This window comes from Austrofundulus limnaeus, unplaced genomic scaffold, assembly GCF_001266775.1.
Source record: "Austrofundulus limnaeus strain Quisiro unplaced genomic scaffold, Austrofundulus_limnaeus-1.0 Scaffold67, whole genome shotgun sequence".
In the NCBI taxonomy this organism is placed as follows: Eukaryota; Metazoa; Chordata; class Actinopteri; order Cyprinodontiformes; family Rivulidae; genus Austrofundulus; species Austrofundulus limnaeus.
The window spans coordinates 1,916,903-1,943,573 of record NW_013952469.1 but is presented as its reverse complement, the minus strand read 5'-3'; the positions used below and the strand labels follow the sequence as shown (position 1 = coordinate 1,943,573).

The 26,671-nt window shown below is 39.1% G+C and overlaps 1 protein-coding gene and 1 long non-coding RNA gene across 3 annotated transcripts in view; one reads left to right on the top strand and one right to left on the bottom strand.

Annotated features, from left to right (window-relative positions):
* Positions 1 to 26,671, bottom strand: part of LOC106518888 (uncharacterized) — a 133,542-nt gene that overhangs the window by 57,182 nt on the left and 49,689 nt on the right. The gene's annotated exons all lie outside the window — the stretch shown is intronic.
* grin2ca (glutamate receptor, ionotropic, N-methyl D-aspartate 2Ca) overlaps positions 1 to 26,671 on the top strand; it is a 65,593-nt gene that overhangs the window by 21,577 nt on the left and 17,345 nt on the right. Inside the window, 4 exon segments of the mRNA XM_014010316.1 lie at positions 3,011 to 3,446; positions 13,860 to 14,461; positions 19,931 to 20,045; positions 24,555 to 24,766. Of these exon segments, the coding sequence (XP_013865770.1) occupies positions 3,027 to 3,446; positions 13,860 to 14,461; positions 19,931 to 20,045; positions 24,555 to 24,766 (1,349 nt within the window). The 5' untranslated portion in view covers positions 3,011 to 3,026.

Genomic DNA, 26,671 nt, shown 5'->3' with positions numbered 1-26,671 from the left:
ATTGAAAACTCAAGACAGCCATAACATTATGTTTCTTTACAAGTGTATGTAAACTTTTGACCACAACTGTATGTATGGATCACTTGGGTTGTTACCAACATCTGGTGAAAATTTCATGTCATTAGCACCTCTAGTAATATATTTACTGAGAAAAATGGTGACGTGTTCAATACTTATTTTACCTGCTGCGTGTGTGTGTGTGTGTGTGTGTGCGTGTGTGTGTGCGTGTGCGTGTGTGTGTGTGTGTATTTTTTAACCATGTACTGTCCGGCCATGTGAAACTCAGAATTGATGTTTTAGTGACCAAATGAAGCCCAACAGTTTTACTTTCACAAGTGCAACTTAATGACATTTCACCATGATGCTCCACTTGATATATATTGAAACCTTTATTCAATTAACTCTTTATCTTTATTCTATAACCTCTATTCCAAATTCTTTAGGGATTAATTTGTTATAACGGACACGGGGACTGAAAAAGAAATAAAGATAGTTTCCTTTTCAGCGTGTTTAAGCAGTAAGATGTCATTTCTAACAATATTTACTAGGAAGCATCTTCATGGAGCATCACGATGGAGACAGGCTGTCAAACACACCTGATGTCTCTTCTTTAGATGTGCCATGACTGTAAAAACATCGTGTTAGGGATTCTGCAGAAGAACCAGTCTGCTCCTTTAGTCTACCTGTCTGTCTGGAAGTGGTGTTTTCCAGGAGGAGCTCAGCCCCGAACATGAAACAGAGCCACACACAAACACTTCCTCTTGTGCAGTACTGCTTGATAAGTTTATACACAACAATCAAGCTACAAGCCATGARGCCTGGCAGGGATTATCAAAGGATTACAATATATTCACCCCTCTGGGATTTCATCACATGGTGGATCAGATCCCTGCGACAGAGGACCAGTGTGCTGCTGCTGCTCGGAGCCACYAACATGACTCTGACAGATTTGACAAAGAGCCTAACTGTGTCTGACAGCTCAGCACAAACTGCCTACAAATTGTGAGCCAACATGAAACTAACACCACTACAAAGTTGTTCACCTCTTCCTGCCGAAGGAGAAAACAAAAACTTTGCAGGACGACATCACCAGATGACCATAACTCAGTCTGATAACAGAGGGGGGTTGTTTAAAAGTATTTCAGGTATTTTGTGATATTGTTTCCCTAAAAATGTTACGTTTTTTTTGTAAATTTTTGCCTGAGCACCTTGAATTGCTGACAAAACTAAGCAACGCCATCAAACGTAATGTCACGAGAGAAATATTCCAAAGCCTCTTGTTCTCCATTTGTTGCATTAAATACTTGCCACCATCTGTTCCGTTGGCCTGCAGAGTGAAACAACAACAGGGTGCCAGCTGCTGCCTGAGAAGCACCAGCCCGTCCTCAAACCCAGATTGTTTGTAGAAACACTTAAAAAATTTCAATCTGGGATTCATTAATTTGGGGGCTTTGATTCAGGAAATCAAACTCAAGTTTAGGCTAAAGTGTCATTAACCTAAACACAAAACAACAATCTGAGTTTAACTGGTTAAATAGAAAGTTGTCTCCTTTCTTTTTTTAGTTCTTACAGAACTTTTACATAAAAGTGAGGGAATCCAGTGTGAAATGAAATGTTAAAAAACTTCAACATATTTTTTCATTATTTAGCTCATTTTTTGAGTGTTAAAAATTCCACTAACATTTTATTATTCAGCTTACGGTGCTTACATGAAGTTAATTTTTACTAAATGTTAAATTTAAATGTTAAAAAATATATATGTGTAAATATTAAATCATAAATCTAAATGTTTAAATCTAAATGTAAAATTAAACGTTGAACTTTGTTTAGGTATTTCGGAATGGAACGCAGCCTTTGCTGTTGGTGCTCGGCTCATGTTATGATGTCATCATCCTGAGACATTAGCAACCGTTAGCTCCAATGCAGCTAAAGCTTCCCTACAAGACATCAAACTTGCAGTTCTGGCTSGTGTCTGAGCTGCACTTCAAACTGCTGGACCACAGGGACTACCCATTTTGTTTCATTTTAAATTTAGATTTTAAATATTGGCTTTGTCTAAAATGAGAAGCTGTGTCCTCCGAAGGTCGAATTCGCCACCCGCAAGARTCCTCCGGTGCAGCCGAAGAAAGCGTCCTTCCTTTGCCCTGAATTCAAGGACTGGTCTGATGGATCCTTCTCAGCCCACCATATTCCATAATGCATTTATGGGCCAACCAGAGATTTTAATGGCGGACGAAGCGAGAGGAAAAAAATGTTTTAAATAAAAAATATGGTGGTATAGAAATGAAAATTTTCAAGTGGTTTTGTTGTTAATACTTTGTCATTTGGAGGACATGGCCTGCCGTTTGGGACACAGCTGCTTCAGCAGCATTAGRGGTGGCTAGCAGCGGCCATGTTAATGTTGGTTGCAGATGGGTTAGCTGACACCAACTACTGCTAACACTTTAATGCTGCTGAAGATARTTAAAATTTAAATTCTAATAATGATCATAAAAACAACATGGGGGGTCCCTGTGGTCCAGCAGCCATAACTGCAAATTTGATGTCTTGTAGGGAAGCTTTAGCTGCATTGGAGCTAGCGGTTGCTAATGTCTCAGGATGATGACATCATAATGTGAGCCCAGCACCAACAGCAAAGGCTGCATTCCATTCCAAAACACATAAATGTGAATTTCAACATTTGAAGTTTAACTTTTACATTTAGATTTAAAGATTTAGATTTAGGATTTAATATTTAAATATATTTTTTAACATTTAAATTTAACATTTAGGAAAAATGTAAGAACAGTGGACTAAATAATGAAAGATGTGTCAGTGAATTTTTTTAACATTTCAGTTTACACTCTGCGCCCCATATCTAGTTGCCTTCTATTTACCCACTTCAGATTATGTCCTGGATGATTTATAATCCAACATAACAGAACCTTTCAAAAAGGTGTAAATTACTTCATCTTTCTAATTTGTCAATCATTTCTGTTGACCCCTCCCTCAACCCTGACCCCTCCCTCAGGCAGTAGGTGAGTGAGATGGGTGTTGGTCGAGGCTCCTGGAGCGACTCCCCGTGGTGGCTGCCGCTGCTGCTGCTCTGCYCCGTCGCCCTCTGCTCAGGCCGGCCCTTCGGCTTTCCTTCGCCCTCCGTGAACGTGGCGGTGGTGTTCAGCGGCCCCGCGTACCAGACGGAAATCAAGGGTCGTCTGAGCCGAGAGAACTTCATGGACCTGCCTCTGGAAGTGAACCCCATCACGGTTCTGGTCAACAACACAAACCCGCGGGCTCTGCTCACCCGCATCTGCGACACCCTCTCCACCAACCGTGTCCATGGTGTGGTGTTCGAGGACAGCATTGGTTCTGAGGCTGTGGCGCAGATCCTGGACTTCATTTCCACCCAGACGGCCGTTCCTATCGTGGGCATCAGCGGAGGGTCTGCTGTGGTCCTGCCTTACAAGGTGAGTCAGAGCGCTGCTCAACACAGAGCTTCCCCTCCACCAAGTAACACTGAAATTCTTCTTAAGTTGACTTAACTCTTCTGAGGTGTTAATAAGTAGGACATAAAACAACCTGTCACTTTCAAATGACTTATTATCAAATAATCTTTTGAGGAAAGCATTACTGGAAAGCAAGAAAGCAAACTGGGAAGATAAATCCCCAAAACCAAATCTGCTGTAATCTGCTAACATCAGGTTTTAGAGAGTCTCTGACTTGTGTGAGTTTCAGAGTGACTCCTAGTTTGTGCCATATGTTGTGGAGCGAGGAGCTTAAGAGACGCTGGTGACACACAGACMGTATGTTTGGGTTGAAGCTGGAGGGTTTAGCAGCTATGATCTATGCAGAGGTTAAAACAGCCACAAAAGGCCTCAGCTGTGTGGGGCAGACTAATCCTTTCAGAAAAGATTTTTTTCCTGCAGACACTATATGCAACAGATGCAGTAAAAACATATTAGGGGGAAATCTATATGTGTGTAATGCTGAAAAAACATTTTTATATAGAAAACAAGAAACAGGAGCATCAGAACGTCAAAACAAAAACTGAAATTCAGTTTCTGGCAGGTTCTTTGAAAAGATTAAATAAATGCTTGGTTTCTCATTTGAACAAATTTAGATTGTAACACCAAAATATGTTAGAAATGCAAAAAAATCAACTCTTTTAGTAGGTTTAACTAAAAACGTTAAAAAAATTAAAGTTATGTACATTAAATTTTTCAGCCTTTGAAAAACACTTGCATCTTTGACTTGACTAAAAGACTTACCAGAGGTTTATAGTAACTGAATAAATTTACTTTGTTACAGTACTTAAGTTATTTTTTTAAGGATTTGTAATTTTACTAAGTATTTTTTATCATTTATTTTACTTTTATTTTGTTACATTTAAAACTGATACTTTTACTTGTTTAGTTTAAATTTTAACACCTAGTTACTCGTTACAAAATAAAATCTGTCTGAACTCATCATGAAAGGTTATTTTTGTGCTCTAAAAAAGTGTTGAATTTCCTCAAGTTATGTCAGCTGGTTCCACTTAATCTAGAAGAGTAAATTAAGGCAATAAACATTTTATTTAAAATAAATGTGTTTATCGCTTTATTTTACTCAGCTTGGTTTAGTGGAACCAGCTTCGTTAACCAGTCGCCCCTGAAACTAAAAAAGTGTTTCAACATTTTTAAGGGTGCCGAATTAAAGGTAAGAGCCAGAGGAAGTTAGCTGATACACTATTTTTCAAAATAAAAGCCCCCGTTACCATCTGGAAATGCTTAAAAGCAGAAATCCCACTATCTTTGCCCACCAGTGGAACAAAGACTGTTAAGTGGTTCAGTCAATTCAACAGTTTATACTTTTATTTTCCCAATTTTTGCGAACAGTTTTATGACTTTTACTGAAGTCAAGGTTCATGCAGGTTTCAGTAAGTTAAATTTAAGACCTTTTAAAATAAKTTTTAAGACCACTAGGAATGGCATTTTAAACCAAAATGATGCATTATCAGAAACATTCAAAAGGTCCAAGAAATTTTAACATAGAAACCTTTTTATTGGTTTCAATTTAGCTATTAAAGAATTTTAATACAAGAACATAAAGGTTTTTGAATAAAACAGTCATATCTATGAGACCTTCATATCGACTGCTGTGCACAGCTTCCAACTGAGTGCAAAAATCACTGATATCAAGCCAAGTGTCATTGAAAACATACTTTTGCATTTTAATCTGTTTATTTTTGCCGCCAACGCTTCTCAGGAATGARCGACAGTTTAAAAAATTGACGACAAAATAAAATTTAAGGCCTTAAATCTGGGACTTTTTAAGACCCTGCATGAACCCTGTGAAGTACTTTTCCCATTAGAGAAATTAATTTTTACCATACTCGTTTTCTGTTGAGGTATTTTTACTTAAGTTATTTTATTCAATAAACAGACCTCTGAGACCAACAGTCATTTCAAACTTTCTGTTAAAGCTACAGTACGCACGTTGGATTAGAATTTATTAAAGCGTTAGATGAAATTTGGATTTGGATCGTTATCTATTTTGTGCGAAACAAGCAGACATAAGATCTCAGGAGATTCTCTAATTCCTTGGTGTGTGCAGACGTTTCCTCCGTCAGCTGCATCACTTCAGACAACATGCTGTGATGTCACCAGGAAGCTTTCTTCAGAGTTAGAWAAGAGACGTCAGTCAGCAGCTACCACCTCCCGCTGCTCATTTACACACCAATGATTCTCACTTACGGACAGATAAAGCAAATCAATCATTCGAAGTATTAGAACAAACAAAGGGAATGTGAATTAGGGTGGTTGAATGTGGAAATGAATCACTGCTCTTCACTCTTCATCAGTCATTAAAAGACATTGAGATGATTAATACGTGCCATTTAGTGAAAGCAATAAAACTGCCTTTCAGAGCAGCAATGCATGCATTATTAATATGAACCACCCCTGTTGGAAACCAGACAATCTTCTGCCACCTGCGGAGGTACGAGGCCTCTGACTGACACCCGATGGCCCCGAGACCCAACAACACGCATCAGAACAAGACGCAGCAAGGCAACATGAAACAAAAAAACCTAAAGGGCTGTTAAAGCACGAAGCAGGAAATCTGATGGTTCTGTGAAAAGGTAACCTGTTATAATAGTAAAATTCTGCTCAAGCAAATAAGTACCAAACATTAAAGTTTTTACCTTCCTAAATGTACCGCTCAGTTTTTATTCATAAGTCGCTTCATAATCACAGAAGCTCCCGTTGAGAGAGTTATGTGCTGCTGTCAGAGCTGTTTCACAAGGCAATGAAGCTCGTTCATTTTTTCCCCAAACTTATCACTGAAATCAGGGTTTGATCTTTTAAAAAGTGGCAGCTTGAAACYAAGCGATCTCGCTTCTCGGTTCATTTCCCTCTAATGATTAGCAACATGGCAGCACGTGTGCCGTTACCTGTCTTGTTTTAGTGATTTAGTGGGATATGTGAGCTAAAGACTGGAAGCATTCGGCACAATTAACTGAGACAACCACGTTAGAGTCCACAGTTAAACTCATTCAGACAGATACATGTTTGTTTCATATGAATGAGAAATATATTATTCTCTGAGTGCAAACAGGGAACATTTCAACAGTAATAACTGAGAAAAATCACTGAAGTGTGGTTTAAAAACAAGATGACTTATTTATTACTATGTTCAACATATTTTTAAATCTGAGGGCCTAAATATTTGATTCGCCCTTGCTCAATGACACATAAGCTACGTGATGCATGATGAAACTGACGGCTGTTAACTCCGTTCAAAACCAAAGAGACCCCCAGACGTCTGATGGGTCTCAAAGCAATTAAACATTCAGGGGGGGGGGMATTTTAGTTCTACAATTGCTGGACACGTATTGGAAATTTTACTTCCATCCTATAAATTTAGTTTTATTTCCTGACTCAAAGTTCAAAGCTTGCTCTGAGGCATTCATTCTGCAAACGGACAGATCACATCGTGCGAGCTGAAGTGCTTTCAGAGAACAAAATGTAAGTCGGGCACGAACAAAACCGTGATTGTCTTTGGAGGAACATGAGCCTGAGGCTGTTCTCAAAACTAGAGCAGTCCATTTCTTTCCCTCTCCTCCGTCTACTGTTTGAACTCACTTGTCTCCACCGTCACATCCTGCATTTTAAAACCAGCGACACAGTTTTTGAGTGACTTGTCTCAAGTAAAGACACTTCAGTGCAGTCAAACAGAACAGCTTCCAGGGTTGGACTCTAGTGATTTCAATCCTGCTTTTTTTTTTTTAAACCACGTGTTTGTCYTTTGTGCAGATAGTACGAATACGGCTGGTGTGTGCAATTAATTATCAGTAAATCCATGAACAATTACTATTTGTCACTTTGCAATTAATGCTGGAACATTATGTGTTTTTGTGCACACTACGGTGGAAGGTGCTGTGGAGCAGCTAAAGCTAACTAAGAACTTGTTTAATCACCTGAAAAACGGACATAAACCGGAGAAGGAGGAAAGACCACATGGTTGGCTACATGCAAGCGCACATCTATTAATCATCATATTAATCGTTATCGGCTAAATGCCACAATTAATCATGCTTATTTTTATGTCAGTATTTCCCAGGTGTATGGACAAACACTGAGAGGTCCAAAGCAGGACAACAAAAGTAACAGATGTGAAGAAAAAATAATGCTATATCACAAATACATGTTAAAGTGATCCACAATTACATGTAACATTAGAAAGTATATCATAAAAAAATACTTGAACTGTAAAACAAAGACTGTAAAAATACTATAGGCTGTTTGGTTTTTCTTTTGTTTGTTATAAATTTGCTGAGTTAATACATATTTATATAGCCATATAGCATTAGTGCTGAGCTAATACTTATGGTGATATAGTGTTAGCTATGTATAAACTAATGCCACATATTTATTAGTTTAATATACATTTGAGCTTAGTTCCCAGACTAACAATATTAGCTAGGGCYTTATATTGCCATTTGTATTAGCTAGGCGCTAGCATAAAAGCTAACAGGCTAAACTGAGGTTATTCAATGCWTGAAGRAYCTCTGTTGTCCTCCATCCACATTTCAGTAGCAGGCTGGGTCATGTCTACATTCTCCTCTCTGTCAAGGCTGGTTTCATTTAAAAGAGCTGATTGTCAGATATTGTCCAAAGTTTACCTTCAGGGTGGATAAGAGTCTCGCACCGGAACCCAAGAGATTTACTCAAAATGATTTGCAGTGTTAATAAAATGGCATTGTCCATGTGACAATACTATATATATATTATATATATATATACACGTTGCCACCAATATGTAGGAGTGAGCTTAAGGTGAATTAAGCTTTTCCCACATCTCTCATACACAAGGTTGTGTGCGAAGTGAAAAGTGACAATAAGTGAACATTCAGACAAGTTCAAGTTGATTCATAAAAGACTATGCAATCATTTATTTACACAAATTGAACAGATCATAAGTTACACTTAATTGTGGTTATTTCTATAACAAGCGTCAGAGTTAAATGAGATAAAACCCGCATCCGAATTTCAATTCACCTCAACTCAGATTACTTATATAGAACAGTAAAACATGAGTTCTGACGTTAACGATCAAACAATTTTACTGGCACTTTTAGCTTAAGTTTTGGCAAATTAAGAACAAGGAAAGGAGGAAAGTAAGATTAGTATGTTACTACTACTTTTACTTTTATCAACGTGTGGGTCAACCGGAACTGCACGTCTTTTCTAAGCTCAGGTTCCACATGACACGTCACTCCGAACACATCAGCTTTTACCTGATGATGGCTTCTTAAGACACCCTCGGGGTAGGAGCTGGCTCGCCTCCGATCAGTCAGGGAACTGATGTCGGCTCGCTTACCGGTCATTGGCGAACAGTTGTTTTTCCAGGTAACTTTCATCTGTTTCAGTCCAAGCCAGAAAAATTCAAGCCATATCCGGTTCCTCCTTCCAAAATAAAATCTTCCCTTGGGAGGTAAAAACACACTTAGAGGCTTGAAGCCTCAATTTGGAACCACCAGCAGGCATGCCGGGTCCCTGGATGTGAAGTCTTCCCTAATTAGCTCATGGGATCAGACTTAAAGCCAAACTGAGGTTTTTCCGGAGAGAATCCCAGCWGTCTTCCTAGGTTGGAATCAGGAAGAAGAGTYTGTCGCTCAAAGCCGTCCGGGTTAGTAAAAAAAACGGACGAACTTTGGTTCCACCCTCAGGCTTAGAGATGAGTCAGAGAATGAATGATAAAGATTTGACGGCCGGCGACAGCCCAAGGTTAAAATTCTGTGGTTGTTCAACAACATGATATGATAACCTTTTTTCAGCTTTCTTCTGATAGACTAAGAGAAATCACTGCAAAACATTTGTTGATTAACATTTCTGTTTTATAATCAGTTCTGAACCTTCTGTTAGTCCAGACAAATGAAAGATTTTCTCAGGAAAAATCCGCAATTATATTACTGTGTTCACAGTAAAATAAAAACAGTGATTTACATAAAAACAAAATGAAAACATTGTAATCAGATTCTCTGTGATTTTTTATACCATTATAAATCTTTAAGGCACGATAAAAGAAAAGATGTGGTTCCACTTTTCCTGTGACAGTCATTATCATGATTTAACAAATGCATAAACATTCTTAGTTAAACAACAAATGAATCATAAACAGAAGAGATTGTTCTGTCCATTGTCTGATTAAGAGAACTGAGAGGTTCTCTTCCACAGTTGGAATGACCTGTCATGGCCTAAATAGAGTTCAGTTTGTGACAGAGTTCCTGTCCTCTCGTCAGGCCTGTCCGAGGCCTGCTTCGAGGCAGTAAATCTTGTTTCTTCACTCGAGGTGACCCCTACATTTTTTTAAGTTAAATTGTTTTGTTTATTTGAGCTTGATCCTATTTAAGACACACTGAAGTCAAATAAACTGGATGATAAAAGGATGTTGAGCTATTTTTCAGTCTACACACTAWATGCAGTCTGCTTTTTATAGATGCAAATGACTCCAAAGTTGTGTGTCTGTCTGCGGACACGGTGCAGGATCTGTGTGATGTCAGCAGCATAGGAAGGTGTTGCCAGGGCACTTCCTGCTGTGAGGCGGAGGCACACATATGTTGCATCAAGAAGCCGTGGCCAGAAGTCACTCTTCACAGAGAGAAGGATAGAGAGTGGAGGGGGGATGGAGGACCGGGGTGGGCTACAGTTAAATCATCTGATTGGAGGATTCATACGTGATAATCCAAGCACTTTTAAATGCAACTCAGCCTGTAGCTTTTCTTTCATTTCATGTTAAATTACTGTATTTAATCTGTGAATAAAAAATAAAAATCTGTATCCATTGGGACTCATGCAAGGTGTGTACAAACTGTTGTAGCATTTAGTTTATCAGGAAATTTTGCCCAAACAGCTAAAGTTTCAGCTCCAACTCAAGTACAGCAACTTACTGTATTTCTTAGTAGTCTTTAAATCCAACAAAATACAAGAATTATTGGATAACTGTCTGGAAATACATACAGGGGTTAGACAGTGAAACTGAAACATCTGTCATTTTAGCGTGGAAGGTTTCATGGCTAAATTGGACCAGCCTGGTGGTCGATCTTCATTAATTGCACATTGCACCAGTAAGAGCAGTGTGAAGGTTCATTTAGCAGGATAAGAGCAGTTTGGCTCAAAATATTGCAATGCACACAACATTATGGGTGACATACCAGAGTTCAAACGAGGACAAAGTGTTGATGCATCTGTGACCAAGACAGCAAGTCTTTGTGATGTATCAAGAGCCACAGTATCCAGGGTAATGTCAGCATACCACCAAGAAGGACCAACCACATCCAACAGGATTAACTGTGGACGCAAGAGGAAGCTGTCTGAAAGGGATGTTATGGTCTAAAACCAGGAGTTTCAGTTTCATTGTCAAAACCCTGTATCTGTCTTTGTTCAGATATTAATTAGACTGAATAAACTAACTTTACTCATAATATCATCTGATTTATTTGAGCCCACTGGTCTCTTAAATCTACATTTGCTGCCRGACAATCATTACAGATTCAGATTTTAATTTCCATTTTTGTGTAAATGCCTTTGAGCTTTGTGTTCAACAGAACTCCACAAGCTCGGCCCACTGGAGAGACAGTTGTGACTTCAGACTTTGAGTTTTAGAACCAGTGGTTACGCCACGGGCTAATTTGGACCGTGCCATCAGACTGCTCTCTGCTAATTGAGCCGTTCGGTTTATCGTTTTCAGGCCGTCCTAATCTGATGGTTTCATCAGTAATTCCAAATAAAATAAAACCTAAAGTGTAAATTATGTCAACAGACATTTTCTGTAGATATTTTACCACCTCACCTTGCTGGTGAGTGTTAGAAGCTTGCAGAAGCGGGTCCAGACCATCGCGCTTACAAGATTGAGGCAACAGCACCAACAGATTTGCTGTGGGACAGTGAGGCCGAGGGGAAAATGAGTAGATTTATATGATTTTCAGGAGTTCCTCCGTGACCAACCTGCATAAAATCTCTACAGCCAGTGTGAATGTGTGCTGCCGACCAGCCTCCGGTGCAGTCTAATCCATCTTAGTCCGCTGCAGGTTCTTAAACCGAGCAGAACCAATTCCTACAAAAGGAGTTGATAACTGAATGTAAAATATATGCAAATTTTAACCAGTGACATAAAAGAGCAGGAACTTTAAAGAAAATATATGAGCTTTTGCTTTTGATGTAATGAATTGAAAATGAATAAGAACTAATGGCAGAAAGCAGATATCGTCCTAATTCCACTTTGCGATCAGTGTGGTTGTACATTTAAACTCCTATTTAATATAAAAGTGCAGCATGCATGAAAAGCAGTTATTAAACAGCTGGGTATGGTTGGGGACAGGCCGGAGTACGGTGATGAGACAGATACGACGGCACCATTAGGAGCATAAAGTTGGTGGGTTTAACCATGACGTCTAAAACTCTTCATACATCAAACGACTGCTGGATTCTTCCGAAGGACAACTGGGAGACAGAATGAATAAGATCAGAAGACTGTGAGCCYTGTCTCAGGGTACCTGACCTCTGTTCTGTGAAAGCTGAGTGCTCAGTGCAGAGTGGTTCCCCCCCACCAGAGAGGGGAAAGGCCAGGAGGGGTCCACCAGCCTCTCTGTCTGGCAGTTTTTACACCAACATCAAAACCACCAGACTGAACTCATTTACAGCAGAAAGACAGAATTAGACCTAACCCTGTAAATTCTGTTTGTTAAAAAAGTTCKGCTTCTTGTCTCTATAAATTTAAGAAATTGAAAAAGCATCACATATTAAACAGGATTAAATTTTATCCATATTGGTTTTTTTTTAAAGACAAAATGCATCAGAGAGTCAAACCACATGCAGCATAGCGGTAGCATATATGACACCTGCKTGTACGCAAAGCTCCAATGCACCAGAGCTCACCAGCAGACCTGTCATAATAACAAARTTTACTGGACGATAAATTGTCTCAGAAATTACTGCGATAAACGATAATATTGTTGGAGACCAGTTTAAACTAATATAATGACATAACCCCACTGTTTACAGAAGTTTACATTAAAATGTACATAGTGAAAAAGAAAAATCAACTGTTGGCAATTCCAAGGCGTCACCAGCTGTATGAAGACATCAGAAAACTGAAGACACTCCTCTGGCTGAACGCCTGTTCACGAGCTTTCATGCTACAGAAGTTACAGACCATGTGCCTGGCAAATACCTGACGCTCCTCTCTACGCTAAGAAGTATAAAAGAGGGAAGAAAACAAGCAAGCATGCAAATTAAAATTATTGTCTTCATTTTAATTTATATTCCTCAATTAATTTTATCGGATGATTTATTGATTTACTGTGACAGGCCTACTCACCAGAACAGATTTATTGTTTTGGGTGGGAGTCCAGAGGGGTTGGGGGGTGCCCATTGGTGGGTCTGATGGATAGCCCCTCATCAGAGCTAAACAACCAAACAAATCTGAAGCTCCTATGTTGAACAGTTTTTGAGTTATAAGCCTTTTTTATGTCTAGACACCCCCCTTTTCAGATGGAGCCCCCTCCTCAAATATGGGGTCTATCATAAAACTGTTGGCTGGAGCAGTGTCGGTCAGACACTCTACATTCCTGCCAAATTTCATGTTGATCGGTGCAGCTGTTTCTGTGGTATGGCTTTTTCAATTTCCATCTCTGAAGAAGTTTATAGATGTTACAAGCATCATTTTAAATCAAATTAACACTAAATCAGAATAAAAAGCAGCATTTACCAACAGCTCTGGTCTTGTCTTCATCATTAATGTCCCAGCAGCTGTTWAGTTTTCAAATTATAGGTTAATTTTATGTGAAACACTTCTTCACAAGTCAATGCTTTGCTGAAAATATTCAGGGGAAAAATGTATTGCACTATAAAARAAGCTTTAATCTTTTTCCCTCCCTCGTATTTCTTTTGATAATAGACTTAACAGAACAGCTACAGTCATTTGTCTCTCAAGGTCAGAGCAAAGACAGATGAAACGAAGAACAAGTGCCGGCCACGGTGATGGTGTTATCCCGTGGAATTTGCAAGCAGGGATGACGGCCGGCGTTCCACGGCAAAAATAAGACACGTGGGTTTAAGTGATGAATGGGTCTGCGGCTCCTGGAGAAGCAAAATAAAACAGAACCACTTAGGTCCTGTCAAAGCAGCACTACAGGCTCTACTGGTCGGCTGACTCGCCTCACACTGTGTGATTTGTTGAAGTATGAATTATGTGTGCGCAGTCTCGATCAGAGAGATCTCATTCCACGGTGAACACATTGAATTAAACTCCATTAATTCTGCTTGTTAATCAGAATGCAGCAGGTTAAATAAAGATCAAATCTGGTTCTCTGGATGATGAGGATGCTTTTCTTCCTGCAGGGTGAGGGCTCCAACTTCCTGCAGCTGGGATCCTCCATCGAGCAGCAGATCAACGGCATGTTTAAGGTGATGGAGGAGTACAACTGGGACAGTTTTGTGGTCATAACCAGCCTGTATCCAGGTTATGAAACGTATGTGGATTACATCAAGTCCTTCACGGACACCAGCTACTTCATGTGGGACCTCCAGGATGTTTTGTCCTTCGACATGTCCGCCGACAACTTGAACGATATACGAGCGCGGAGACTGCTGCAACAGATAGACGCCCAGGTGCTGCTGGTCTACTGCTCCCACGAAGAGGCCCAGTACCTCTTCACCTTGGCGGCCGAGGCCGGACTCGTGGGGCCGGGTTACATCTGGATTATCCCCAGCATGGCCGTGGGAAACCCGGACATCCCTCCACCGGACAGCTTTCCTGTGGGGCTCATCAGCATCATTACGGATCGCTGGAGGATGAGCCTGAGGAAAAGGGTGCGGGATGGAGTGGCCATCGTGGTCAAAGGCGTCCAAGGATTTCGAAAACAAAGAGGTTTCATTCCCGAGGGTCACAGTGACTGTCACAACCCTGTCAAATCACCAGCAGCTAACGACACCCTGTTCAGGTAAGCCGTATTAGAATTATCTACCACTGCTATGAAACGCAGTGTCTCTGTGTGTGTTTATCTATTAGCAAAATATTTCATGAACCACTACACAACTGTGAATGAAACGGGATGCCACAAATTTTGACAAATACTGAGCTCAAACTTTCATGTGCTGTAGCTGAGAGTCATCAACAGATCGCAAATAATTTGTTTTAGAGGGGACTAATTCTGGTTCTGGCTCTTCTGGTTAATTTTAATTCAGTTAGTTTTAATTAGTTTTTATAGTGGATATGATAGTTTTTATTAGTTATTGCATTTTTAACGCTTAGATTCAGTTTAGTTTTTATTAGTTCTAGTATTAGTTTTTTTATAGTTTGAATAAACATATTTGCCAATGCATCCTCCAGCTTGTGATGTTCCTGTGAGTTAACTAACCAGCAGCTATTTGGTTGCTAGTTAAAGCACCCATTATAGCAACACCTTCCTAAAATAATTGCCTAACTTAATTTTTCCAACTAAAAACTTGGGTGATTATTTTAGGACGATGACAATAGTTGTCTCCAACCTGGTGCTATCTGTTGATTGTTTTTCATGGGAGCTACTGAGAGAAGCTAGCGTGTCAAGATAGTTATAGTTAGCATCTTGTGCGAGTTTGATTCATGCAGTTTTTCCCTTGAGAAGTATCCCACCTGTTTTATCAGCTGTTCCCACTACAAGACACTTGCTTTTATTTTTCTCGCAGTCAAATTCAAAGAAATCTCAAAGTGGACACTTTCTCCCAACCTTTGTTGTTGTCATTTAGCAGGTGATGCRGAGCAGCAGACTGTAAACAAGTGTTGTTACAAACCATGAGGTGTCGTAAGCTGCCCACAGCTAATGTGAAATTACTCAGTTAAAAAAATAAAAACAAATTGACAAACACCAAAACTAAGGATATTCTCATAAACGTAAAAATTGAATTTTGCCTAATAGGTCCCCTTTAAACTTATGCATGCAGGAAAGAGAGCAATAAGAAAAAAAAAAGCAATAATTAAGATCTAACATCTGTAAGACTAGCAAAAACTGTGTGTTACTGTGGAGTACATTTTATAGCATCCTCTGCCTCTCCATCTCCTCAGCACCTAAAGGCTCTTACATCTCTTGGACTTTGAGAGGTTATTTATCTGCGAGGTGAAGTGATGTGTGAGAGAAAACTGATAAAAAAGCAATTTTTCCATCAGTTAAACCATGTCTAAAAGAGCAATCTGATGCCATCTATGCTACGCAGAAGGAAGTAAATCCTGTTTTGTAAGAAAAATGTTTTAATAAGTGAAAAAATATGAGCCAAGAAAAAAATCCTGCAGCAGTTCTGGACTGGAAATGTGCTGTATGTTGTTTACATAAGCTGATGGTCACTGCAGACCAGCCACAACACATCATTTAAATCTCAACTTGAATTATACAACATCCCTCTGATGTCAAAAGTAATTTCACTTCAGAGTCAGCGGTGCCTTCAGGGACACACACATCTCCTTTTGTAAACCAAAGTGTTCATAAAAAGCAGAAATGGTGAACATAATCTCAGGCTTTGATACAGTACAGACTCTTCCATTCTGACATGCTACAAGCCAGCAGGCACATGTGGAGCAACAGGAGTAATTTGAAGGTCAGCCAGACAGAACAAAGCACTTTCAATTAGCTTTATCGTCAGATCTCCTCTCTCTGCAGTCAGATCAAACATGGACAGCCTCCTTTATTGTCGGATTTTGTGCTCGCTTGATTAGAGATCCTTTTCAAACAGGCTTTTGATAATGAGTCAGCTCACCTGGTAATGAGATTAGCGCAGGTGACCAGATTAAACAGGCTTTTCACACAGACCAGGCTGAGGGCCATCCTCCTCCCAGCAGGCTTTCATCACCTCTGCTGGGGGCGCTGCGTGAGCGGAGAGCACAGCCTCACACATCTAATGCAACAATGGGTCTGAGTGATGAAATCATAAAGTTTATTTATTTATTGTTACAGTCAGGCATGGTTATTATGTACTCTGAAAATAGAACTCAGAGATAACCATTTTGGTCAAATTATGAAAATGTTTTGTGCAATCTCATGATAATGTGAGTTCTTGTAAGATGTAATGGTGCTCAGAATGTGTTGAGGAWGACACCAAATTTTAGCTCAATATCTTCACAATTTAATAAGCGAGAATCGTGTTTGTGCTGGCTATAGCTCATTAGCTGTGGCAGCCATGTTGGATTGGTAGATGTACATCCAAGAATTACTTTATGAAAGAGTTTCATTAAAATCTGTCCACTGATTAACGAGAAAGGATGCAAACACCACAAACACGCAGTAGAGAGTAGGGCTGCGCAATATATTAAAAAAATTATCGTCATCAGGATAACAACCTGTGCAACAGGCATATCACAAAAACTGCAAAAAATGGTTGGCTCAAAATTTGCCTTTGTGTTTTATCAATCAAGCTTCAGGTATTTCACCATCAAATGGAGGCCTTCATGTATTGGACCAGTTGGATGGATCTCTTCACATTTTTTAAAAAAATCATACTGGAATGTTAATGAAGTATTAGTTTTTATTGCAAGTCATGGTGTCATTGCAATATTAAGCACCATTATCGCACATCGAAGGTTTTCCTAATACTGTGCAGACCTAGTAGTGAGCAGAGGTTTATATTAACTAAGTACATTTAATTTGTTACAGTACTTAAGTAGTTTTTTTTTGAGGATTTGTAATTTTACCAATTATTTTTTAAATAGCTACTTTTACTTTTATTTCGTAACATTTTATAGCTAAAAATTATACTTTTTACTTATTTACTTTAAAATGTAACACCTAGTTACTCGTTGCAAAATTAAATGTTTGAACTCATCATTACAGAAGTTTCTGCTCTAAAAAATGAAGAGTTGAATTTACTCAGCAAAGTCATGTCAGCTGGCTCCACTGAGCCTAGGTGAGTAAACTGAACAAATATACATATATCGCTCAATTTACTCAACCTGGATTAGTGGAACCAGTTTGGTTCATTAAGTTCAACATTTTTTTAAGAGCGTGTGTAAAGTAAAGTTTTATGACTTTTACTTGAGTAGTTTTCTCATCAGTGAAATTTATTTTTACCAAAGTCATTGTCTGTTCATATAATTTTACTTTTACTTAGTTATTTTTTTCCAAGTACTTTATAGACCTCTGGTAGTGAGAACTTACAACTCAAGCTGCTCTGTGGTTGTATTTCAGAAGCTTGGAATCTGAGTACACATTGGATTTTTACAAATCTTTATTTTGTAATGTACTCCTGGTGTGTTGTGGACAGGGCCTTCATGTTGTCAGAGTTTACTGATTTGGTCACCACATGTGACGGTTATCGAACACAACTCTACTCAGTGACCTGACACATCGCTGCAGGCAAAGAGAAAACCAATAATTAACTGGTTCATTTAGGTCGGCCTGGGTTTAAAACTATCCTGCTGTAGGTTGTAAAGAGGCGTGGGACATCCAGTCTATCAAGGCAGCTGCCCTGGCGGCCATCTTTGAACCCAGTGGTAGACAGACATCATGGGTGAGGGAGGCTGTCAAGCAGAAGACTGAGGCTGTGGCTCAACTCACGGGCTGCATCCTCATGAGTGTGTGGACCACGTGGTCCACATCCTTCTCAGTCCAGGTAGGCTGCATGAAACTGCTGTGAAAAGAGACGGTCTATTCACACATCTTTTCACCGGAAGAATAACTTCACAATTAAAATCTTACACGTAAATAAATAAAAAACATTAATAATTTGGGTTCAGCTTCAGTATCAGTACTTGTAGCTATCATCTAAGTTACTAAACTTACATTTAAAAACCAATTCTTCAGTGATGAACTTCCAAACTACGCCGGCTTGGTAAAAAACTAGAAACGCCACAGTCTTTGTTTTCTCTGTTTAGTTTGCTGACAATGCATCAAATCCTGGGATATCCTCAGCTGGGAAGGATACTCTGATGCATCCTTGATTTTTGAGATTTTGTGGGCTGCATGAGGAGGAGCTTTTGAATTGGGACAGCACTCGGCAGGGGGCATTGATTTAGGCGCACTCATGAGGATGTAGCCCCTGAACTGAGACACAGCCTGAGTTATATTGAGCCTTGTTAGCTGGTGAGACTCCAGAGGCAGCTCGGGGGTCTCTGTGAGCCAATCGGGCGGCTGCTGAAGCAAAGATGTGGGAGGAGTTTGGTAAGGTCTTGGATAGAAACTCCAGCAAACCGTCAGGCAGCTGAGGTTGGGAAAGCACTTTTGGGGTCAGTTTGTCCATAACAGTCTCCTGTAGCTGAGGTTGTTTGTATGAAATGCAAAGAATGAATATTTATATTTGTATTTTCATGTTTTCTTCTTGTTGTTGAAGGTTTGGTCTATAAAATACACAGTGGTGGGCACCAGCCTGCTAAAGCGCAAATCCACTAATTGCGGAACTAAATATTTTGTTTGCGCTTTAGCAGTCTTACTAATTTTTATAACTCATAGGCGGATTTGCATTTTCTAAAATTAAAATGCAGTACCGCTAATAACTAATTATCTACCATTCGTCATTATCTTGAACAGCGGAGGGTATGACTGTCAATGAATCACAACACACGTGATCTATCCAACAGCACCCCTCCCAGATAAACACACTTATTGTGAAGGTATACATCCTTGCTGACTGTTGCTTTGGGTCACGGATCTCATTTCCCACAATGCTTTGTGTCTGCTTACGTAGCAGGAAGGCAATAGCAAAAACAGTTAACGTTTGTAATCCATACTAAAATTTTGTATGTATTGATTTATTTAACTTTACAATCAGAGCTCCTTTTTTAAGTTTAAAAGCTTGAGCTGGAGCTCAATACTTGACGTAACTGGTCAAAGCAACGGGGTTAGAGACTCAAAAATGATTTAAAGACGTTATGCTGATGAAGACTGACATCTAATMGTCAACTGGAGCAACTGTGCTTTTGTTTCCCGTCACAAATCAAATCCGTCATGTACCCAGAATGCTTTGCTTCAGTTTTCTAATAATTAGTTTTAAAATTACTTTATTGATGCTTCTTTAATGAAAAATCTACAACAAACAAAAGAAAAAGACAAAGAAGCAGCCGAACTAGCAATCCTCAACAACTTTTTAATTTTTACACCAGGAGCTAAAGGTCTGTTTCAGGAAATCACATCCCCAGRAATCGGCAGTTGCAGAATTAAGTTGTAAAAGAGTTCATACACTGCTAGTTGGCAGTGTTGTACATATATTGTACATAAATTGTTGCCAGCTAGTAAGTGTCAAATTGAACTTGTGCTTTAAAATTAGCTTCTGCTAAAATTTCTATGGCACAAGAGCTTTTGAAGTTGTGAACCTAAATAATTTCATAAGTGCTTTAGAAATTGTGGAACTAATTTTTGGATTAGCGCTGCCCACCACTGAAAAAATATATATATATTGTTGAAGTAGATGACTGGAATGTGATTTGGACCATCTCTTTCTTCCCTCCTCAGACACATGCTGAATGTAACCTGGGAGCACAATGACTTCTCCTTTAACAGTAATGGCTACCTGGTGAATCCAGCCATGATCATCATCACTCTGGACAGAGAGAGACAGTGGGACAAGGTGAGCTCTTTCAAGGCTGACGGTACAGCAGACATCTCATTTCCTGCAGTATTTTCTTTGCACAATGACTTTTTAATGTGTTTTTAGAGATCAGATGCACTCAGCTGATGAAACCAAACAGAGTCGCTCTGCAGCATGCTGCTTTYGTTCTACAAAATATTTGTATTCTTTCACCCTGAACACATAATGAAAACAGTTTGTAAATGCCTCATCGGCTTGTTTTAAGACTGAAACAATAATCTCGCCACATGTGGTGAATAGGACCTGGACATGGATCACTTCCTCCATCAGTAAAAAAAAATACTACTTAAAGAGCATTCTCAGGAGAACGGCTGCAGGCAGTTTACAGCTTATAATCTTAAGATTGATTATTTCAGGTGCTGCAGCTTTAATGCTCAATATTTTATTGAGACCACAAGAAAAGGAACAGAAGCAGGAAAGCAGAGGGAAATGTAAGACAAATTCACATTGAATCAATAAAATATGGACAAAAATAAATATTAAAAACACTTTTTAGTTCTGTGAACTGGCAATTTTCTGAGTTCCAAAAATAAACAACTTAGAATATTTCCCAGTATGTTATAATAAGGTCAAACCGATATTTGAACTTTTCAAAGATAAACATTTGTATAAAAATCTATAAAAACAGGATGTTTAAAATAGAGGAAAAACTGAATCCATCCATCCTGATTCCAGCGTTCTGACCTTTACTTAAACCTTTCCAAACAGAAAAGAATCTCACTCCTTTAGAGAACAATGTTGTTCTCATTTCACTAAATTTCATCCAAGTTGTGTAAGCCAATCCATTTTCTGTGCTTAACTTTCTGTTGCCTCTGGCCTATTTTCTCTGCGAGCTGAAAATCAATTCCACTTTTGAATTGCCTTTTTGCCAGCTTTTTCTCCCCGTACGTGTTGCAAGGTGCCGCTCTGTTTTGTTCATACATCACTTGTGTGTAAGCAGCTCCAGCCTGACACTAAATACACACAATGCTATTACTTTTTCTCTTATTAAACCCATATCACTACAACGCTTTTATCAAGGAGTTGTATAAATGGAAACTTTCCACGATAAATTCTTCAGCTGCTGTAAGAGATTCCAAAGTCAAAGTCACTTTGAAGATGGAGGAAGGAACGTGACAAAAGAAAGAAGCAGAGTGTAAAAAGAATGAGACGTACTCCTGGCAATTCTGCTTTCTCAATGATGTTAGTCTGTAAAGAATAAAAAGGTTTTAATGTTGTGTTGTAAACCAGTAAGGTACAGAAACTCTGCAATTATTTTTTAAGAACAAAAATTTCAAGCGTGATATCAAAATATCTTGTGAAGAAAGCTAAAATATGATTTTCAAGATAAGATGATCTTAGTGTAAAACTCAGTCATGACAGATATTTGGGTGATACCCAACCCTTTAAAAAATGCTCAACCTTTACTCATGTGATGTCTTGGAGAAGAAAAGGAAAATGCAATCTGGATGATTTATTTTTAATTTTATTTATGAGTCAAAAAATGCAGCTTTATTATGAAAATGAAAAAGCKTTCTATTAATCCATTTTAATTTGAAAATAGACACATTTGCCTCCACAGTGATGTTTTCACCACTTCCTGTTTTTAAAACCCTGACTAATTGTTTTCATTGAGAAAAAATATATATATTTTAAAAAGCACAGCCCGAGCGCCCACAGGCAAAAGGTTTTTCATCAACATCCTTTGCTGTAATCTGAAATTCAAAGCGACTTGAGGAAACGCTCCCAACAGGAGCTCCAGTTAAGCTGAGTGGTCGATACGAGAGGCAGCAAAGACAAATAGTTGCTTTTTGTCCAAAGAAAACAGATATTTACATTTTTCCCTGCACTCATTTCTTCCTCTTTCCTGTCGTTGTGACGAGCTGGATTGATTTAAGTTTGRTCCCCTTCCTGCAAGAACAGTAAAACTTGTATGAGGGGAGTGGGGTTGTTTTTGTTTTCTTTAAAACCCACATGTTGACCTAATAATACAAAGACAAGTTGTTTAATCATTGAGCAGCATTTGGTTTTAGTAAGACATTGAGTCAACAACCGTGCGGTTACTGGCTTTTATCGTCACTAAACGTCCCTCAGCTGTCCTTCAGCAGTTCACTCAGATCACTGACTTGTTTATTCATGAGGAAACAACGTTTGTGTGAATAATCATGTCACATAAATAGGTTTAAAACTGCTTTGATATTATGCACTCATGATATTATGCTAAAGGTGTATTTCCCTTGCATTAAACATCACTCGAATCAATGGATCAGACTGTGTAATGAGGATGTTGCTCCAGTTTGTTGTGGTGAAAGAGAAGCTGTGACTGCTTCAGGACGAGTTTAAGAATTAGTTCACGTGAGGACAAACGTGATATTCTCATAGAGCTGTTCAAAGATTCATTATTTGTAAAAGTCAGGCCTTCTTAGAAACCACAACCAGCTGCTTATCTTTTCCATGAAACGGTGCTTTGGTGGTTCCAGCAGCTCATTAAACACAGATGGCAATCACCAGGATGTGTTAGTGTTTGTAGTAATTGAAGTTCAGTTATTTCTCGGTGACCTTCATCCCTCCTTCTCTGCTTCCAATTTAAAGCAGAGGAGTTGTTAGAAATGCGGTGCTGAACGGGGGTCAACACTCCTTCCAACAACAAAGCTCCAAATGTTGAAGTCGTGTATTCGGTTCACACATGAAGGCTCATTTCCACACAACATCTAATTAAAGACTGCTAATACAGAAGGGTGGGGCTGCTTTCATTGCATTGAGATGTGTAATTACTGCACTACAGCCCCTGTGACCCACAAATCAGTTTCCTTTAAACTCCGCAAACTAAACATCCTCACTGCTCTGGATCAACACATTCAAATCTAAAAATAACAACATAATATAAACAACTAAACAAATGACAAAAGTGTTATAGCTGTATGATTTTGTAGTTACGAATCACGYGTCAACCAAGAAAAGGCTGAGGTTGCTATGAAAACACCAATGGAATCGTGCAAATTCAGTGCGCTCAAAAAGGAGATTCATATCTTAGATATTTTTGAAATGTCTCATCTATGATCCTAAAAGAAAATTTAACACAAATCAGTTTAGGGCAAATACATTGAGTTTATATAAAAAGACATAAATTTACAGATTTGTGCATGCGTATTTGTAACAACCTTTAACTACAAAATGGTCTGTGGGGGCGGCTGTGGTGCAACAGCAGTAGGGCTGGGTATCGATTCAGATTTCCCAAATCAATTGGATTCACAACAATTCACGATTCAGTTTGATTGATTTTTAAATTAATTAAGGATATCATGCAGTAACACATTTACTTTGATATAGAAGACATGCTCAAAGGAACTAATTCTGCAAATAGTAGAAACTAATTCTAACTTGGTGCATTGGTAAAATTATAAGCCTTAAGTGCAAACTTGTAAATTGGAGTTTAATCTTGAAACAAAACTCTCTCAAGTTTCAAAGGTTTAAACTAAAAGGAATTGCAAGAGAAAGTGTTGTTGGATACGAATTTTTTTAGAAACTAAGAATAATTTTCTTGATCACTAAGAAGCGAAGGAATAAGGTTACAGGAGAAGAGGTGGGATAACATAAGTGTATACTTCTGCCCACTCTTTTGAGAGTATGAAAACTGTATATTTGTAATGTTTGTTAGCTTCTGTTCAATTAAACTTATTTACAAGAAAGAAAAAAAGTACTTTAGCTAAAAAACATTCCATCACTGTGAATTACATTATGTTTCTTAAATTTAAAAATATATTTGTAACAAAACTAAACGATTTTGTTAGACTGTCATCTTTCACACATTTATACATGCCGAGAACAGTTTCAGTCAGATGTTTACCTACAGTAGTTTTGATTCAAGCACCTGAACGAGKCGCTCGATGCTTCGTTTCCTGCTACCGCGTCTGAGCGAAATCTTTGCAAACAAAAGTTGTCATGGTCTCTGTTATCTTTAATTTCTGCTGAGAATCAGCTGTTAATGTTAGTGATTCCTACAACTTGTTGTCGGGAGCTAACATTAGCACTGACCGTCAACTGGATGTAAACCTACGGCAAGCCAGGAGTGACACACAACACGGAAACGCACAGCTTCATCACACACAACACCCATTGGGAAAAAATTGATCTCTTGACTTCTGAATCAATTTTCCCAAATTTTAACGAAAATCGATCCAGATTGATTAAATTTATTTTTTTTAACCCAGCTCTGAACAGCAGGGCAACTGACTTGGGACCACAAAGTCACAGGTTCAATTCCCCACCATGCCCACAAGCTGTGATGTCCTTAAGCAAGGCACCCAAGCCCCAACTGCCCCCCAGGCATTTAAATAGCTGCCCGCTGCTTGTCAATTGTGATGGGTTAAATGCAGAGCACAAATTTAGTCATTGTATGGGAATATACATTGATGACAAATAAAGTGCATTTATATTATTAAGCATAAAGTAGTTGTTTGGTATAAAAATGCCTTGAGCTGAGTTACCCTTCCTCTCCCTCCTCTTCAGGTTGGGACCTATGAGATGGGGATTCTGCAGATGAGATACCCCGTTTGGCCGCGGTTTGGTTCCTACCTGCAGCCAGTGTCCGATTACAGACACCTGACGGTGGCCACCCTGGAGGAGCGGCCTTTTGTTATTGTGGAGTCAGTCGACCCTGTGACCGGTACCTGCGTTAGCAACACCGTGCCCTGCCGACGACAGTCCAACAAGACGGAGATGTAAGTTAAACGAAGCAAAAAAAAAAAAAAAAACTCACGCAAGTTCGATTTATATTGTCTGTCAGGTGAGAGGACAAATGCCGCAGCTTAAGGGCTACTCTGCATGTTTTGTATCTGTTCACTCCTGATCAGTTGGTGTTGTCTCTAGATTTTCTACAGTCAGTTTGATGAAGTCTTATTTTTTTCTGAACCCAGACTGTGTCCATCATTAATTCACACACAACCCTTAACAAACTCCTTCTTGATCGCTGCACGGGCCCTCAAGCACTTTTCCATTCCAACATGCCCGTCCTAATTGATTTTGTATCTAACTTGAGAGTGCCATTAGGTATGAGATTAAGAGGCTCTTCCTCTGCCATTAGCACATGCATGACTTCTTATCACTCAATGAGGTGAAATACTCATTAGGCTGCGTGGCCAGAGTGCAATATCCCAGGGATTACCTTGTGACCCAATCAGGAAAATATATGTGCTGCGTGGCGGGGTATCAATTAGATGGGACGATTAGGCCATGTCATCAATCCAGTACACCTAAAGACTGATATTGGTGTTCATTAGCAGGAGAGGGAAGCGGTGGCCATTATCCATTACTGACAATAGTGTTAACAAGGTGAAGGTAGAAGATGAATATCAGTGGTGCAAAGCACCGTGGTGCTTTATCACAAATATTCCAGCTGGTACTGAAAATCTAACATGTTTAAACAGAAGCAGTAAAATTCTAACAAAAGCAGAAACACGGAGCGACTGTTTTGACTCGGCTGAAAAAATGTTTTGGCCAATAAAGCTCAAAAAATGCAGAGAATTACGCTGAAATAGATTTGTTGAGWAATTGGACCAATATCAAAATGTCAGGCTTGATGGAATCCAAAACTTTTATTACATTCGTYTCTATCCAAACACAGTTTTACATCTGTTAAATCAGACATGCAACTGTAATCAACCCTCTGATAAACTGCATGGCACGGTATGAGAAGCTAGCGACATGGTAACTGTCGTCGCAAAAGCAGAAACACGTTGGAATAATACCAGAAGTGTCTGCGTATATGATAATCAAAGTATGATTTAATTGTGAGCACCAAACAAACAGAACTGAAATCAGGAAGTTCTGCACGTTTGCTACTGGGCGCGTCAGCAGAAGTCYGTCAATAATATACATCATGTCAACACCATGTGACAGTTTACAACCAATCACAGATTGCCAAATGTACTGTCCAGCCAATCACAGACTCCCACCAGTCCATTGTGGAGTCCCGTTGTCCAGACAACGAGAGCGTAATGAGCTATCAGAAAGATACAGGATGGACAGTGTCAAGGGGAAARYGATATAAATAATTAGACCATGACAGTAACTAAACTTGTCTACTTCACAGTAATAAGTTTTATGTTTAATATTTATGCTTGACGTCATGTTGAATAGTAAATTCTGTTTAAGAACACCTGTCAATGCATGTCACTTATTAGTTTTGTTTGTCAACCATTTTTGTTGAGAAAGTTTCTTTATTCAAAAAAAGTTTGTTTAATAAAGTAGGTGAGCAGCCCAGGCATGCTAGTCACTAGCTTATCCAATGCTAACGCCAGCTTATCCATGCTAGTTGCTAGCCTCTCTGACGCCAATGCCAGCGTATTCATTCTAGTCACTAGCCTCTCCGATTCTAACACCAGCTAATCCATGCTGGTCGCTAGCGTCTCCGGTGTTAATGCAAATGAATAGTCRACATTTGCCAGTGCTGGCCTCTCAATTAGCAGCACTGTGATCCTTAATCAGATCAATAGCTAATTTAGGAATAGATATAGCCTCCTGCTACCAGGATGTAACAACCTGTGACAATTCTATTATAGAATGTGAGTATTTCTTGTGAACATAAAGTGCAACACCACCTCCAAGCCTATCAGTACGGTCTCTAC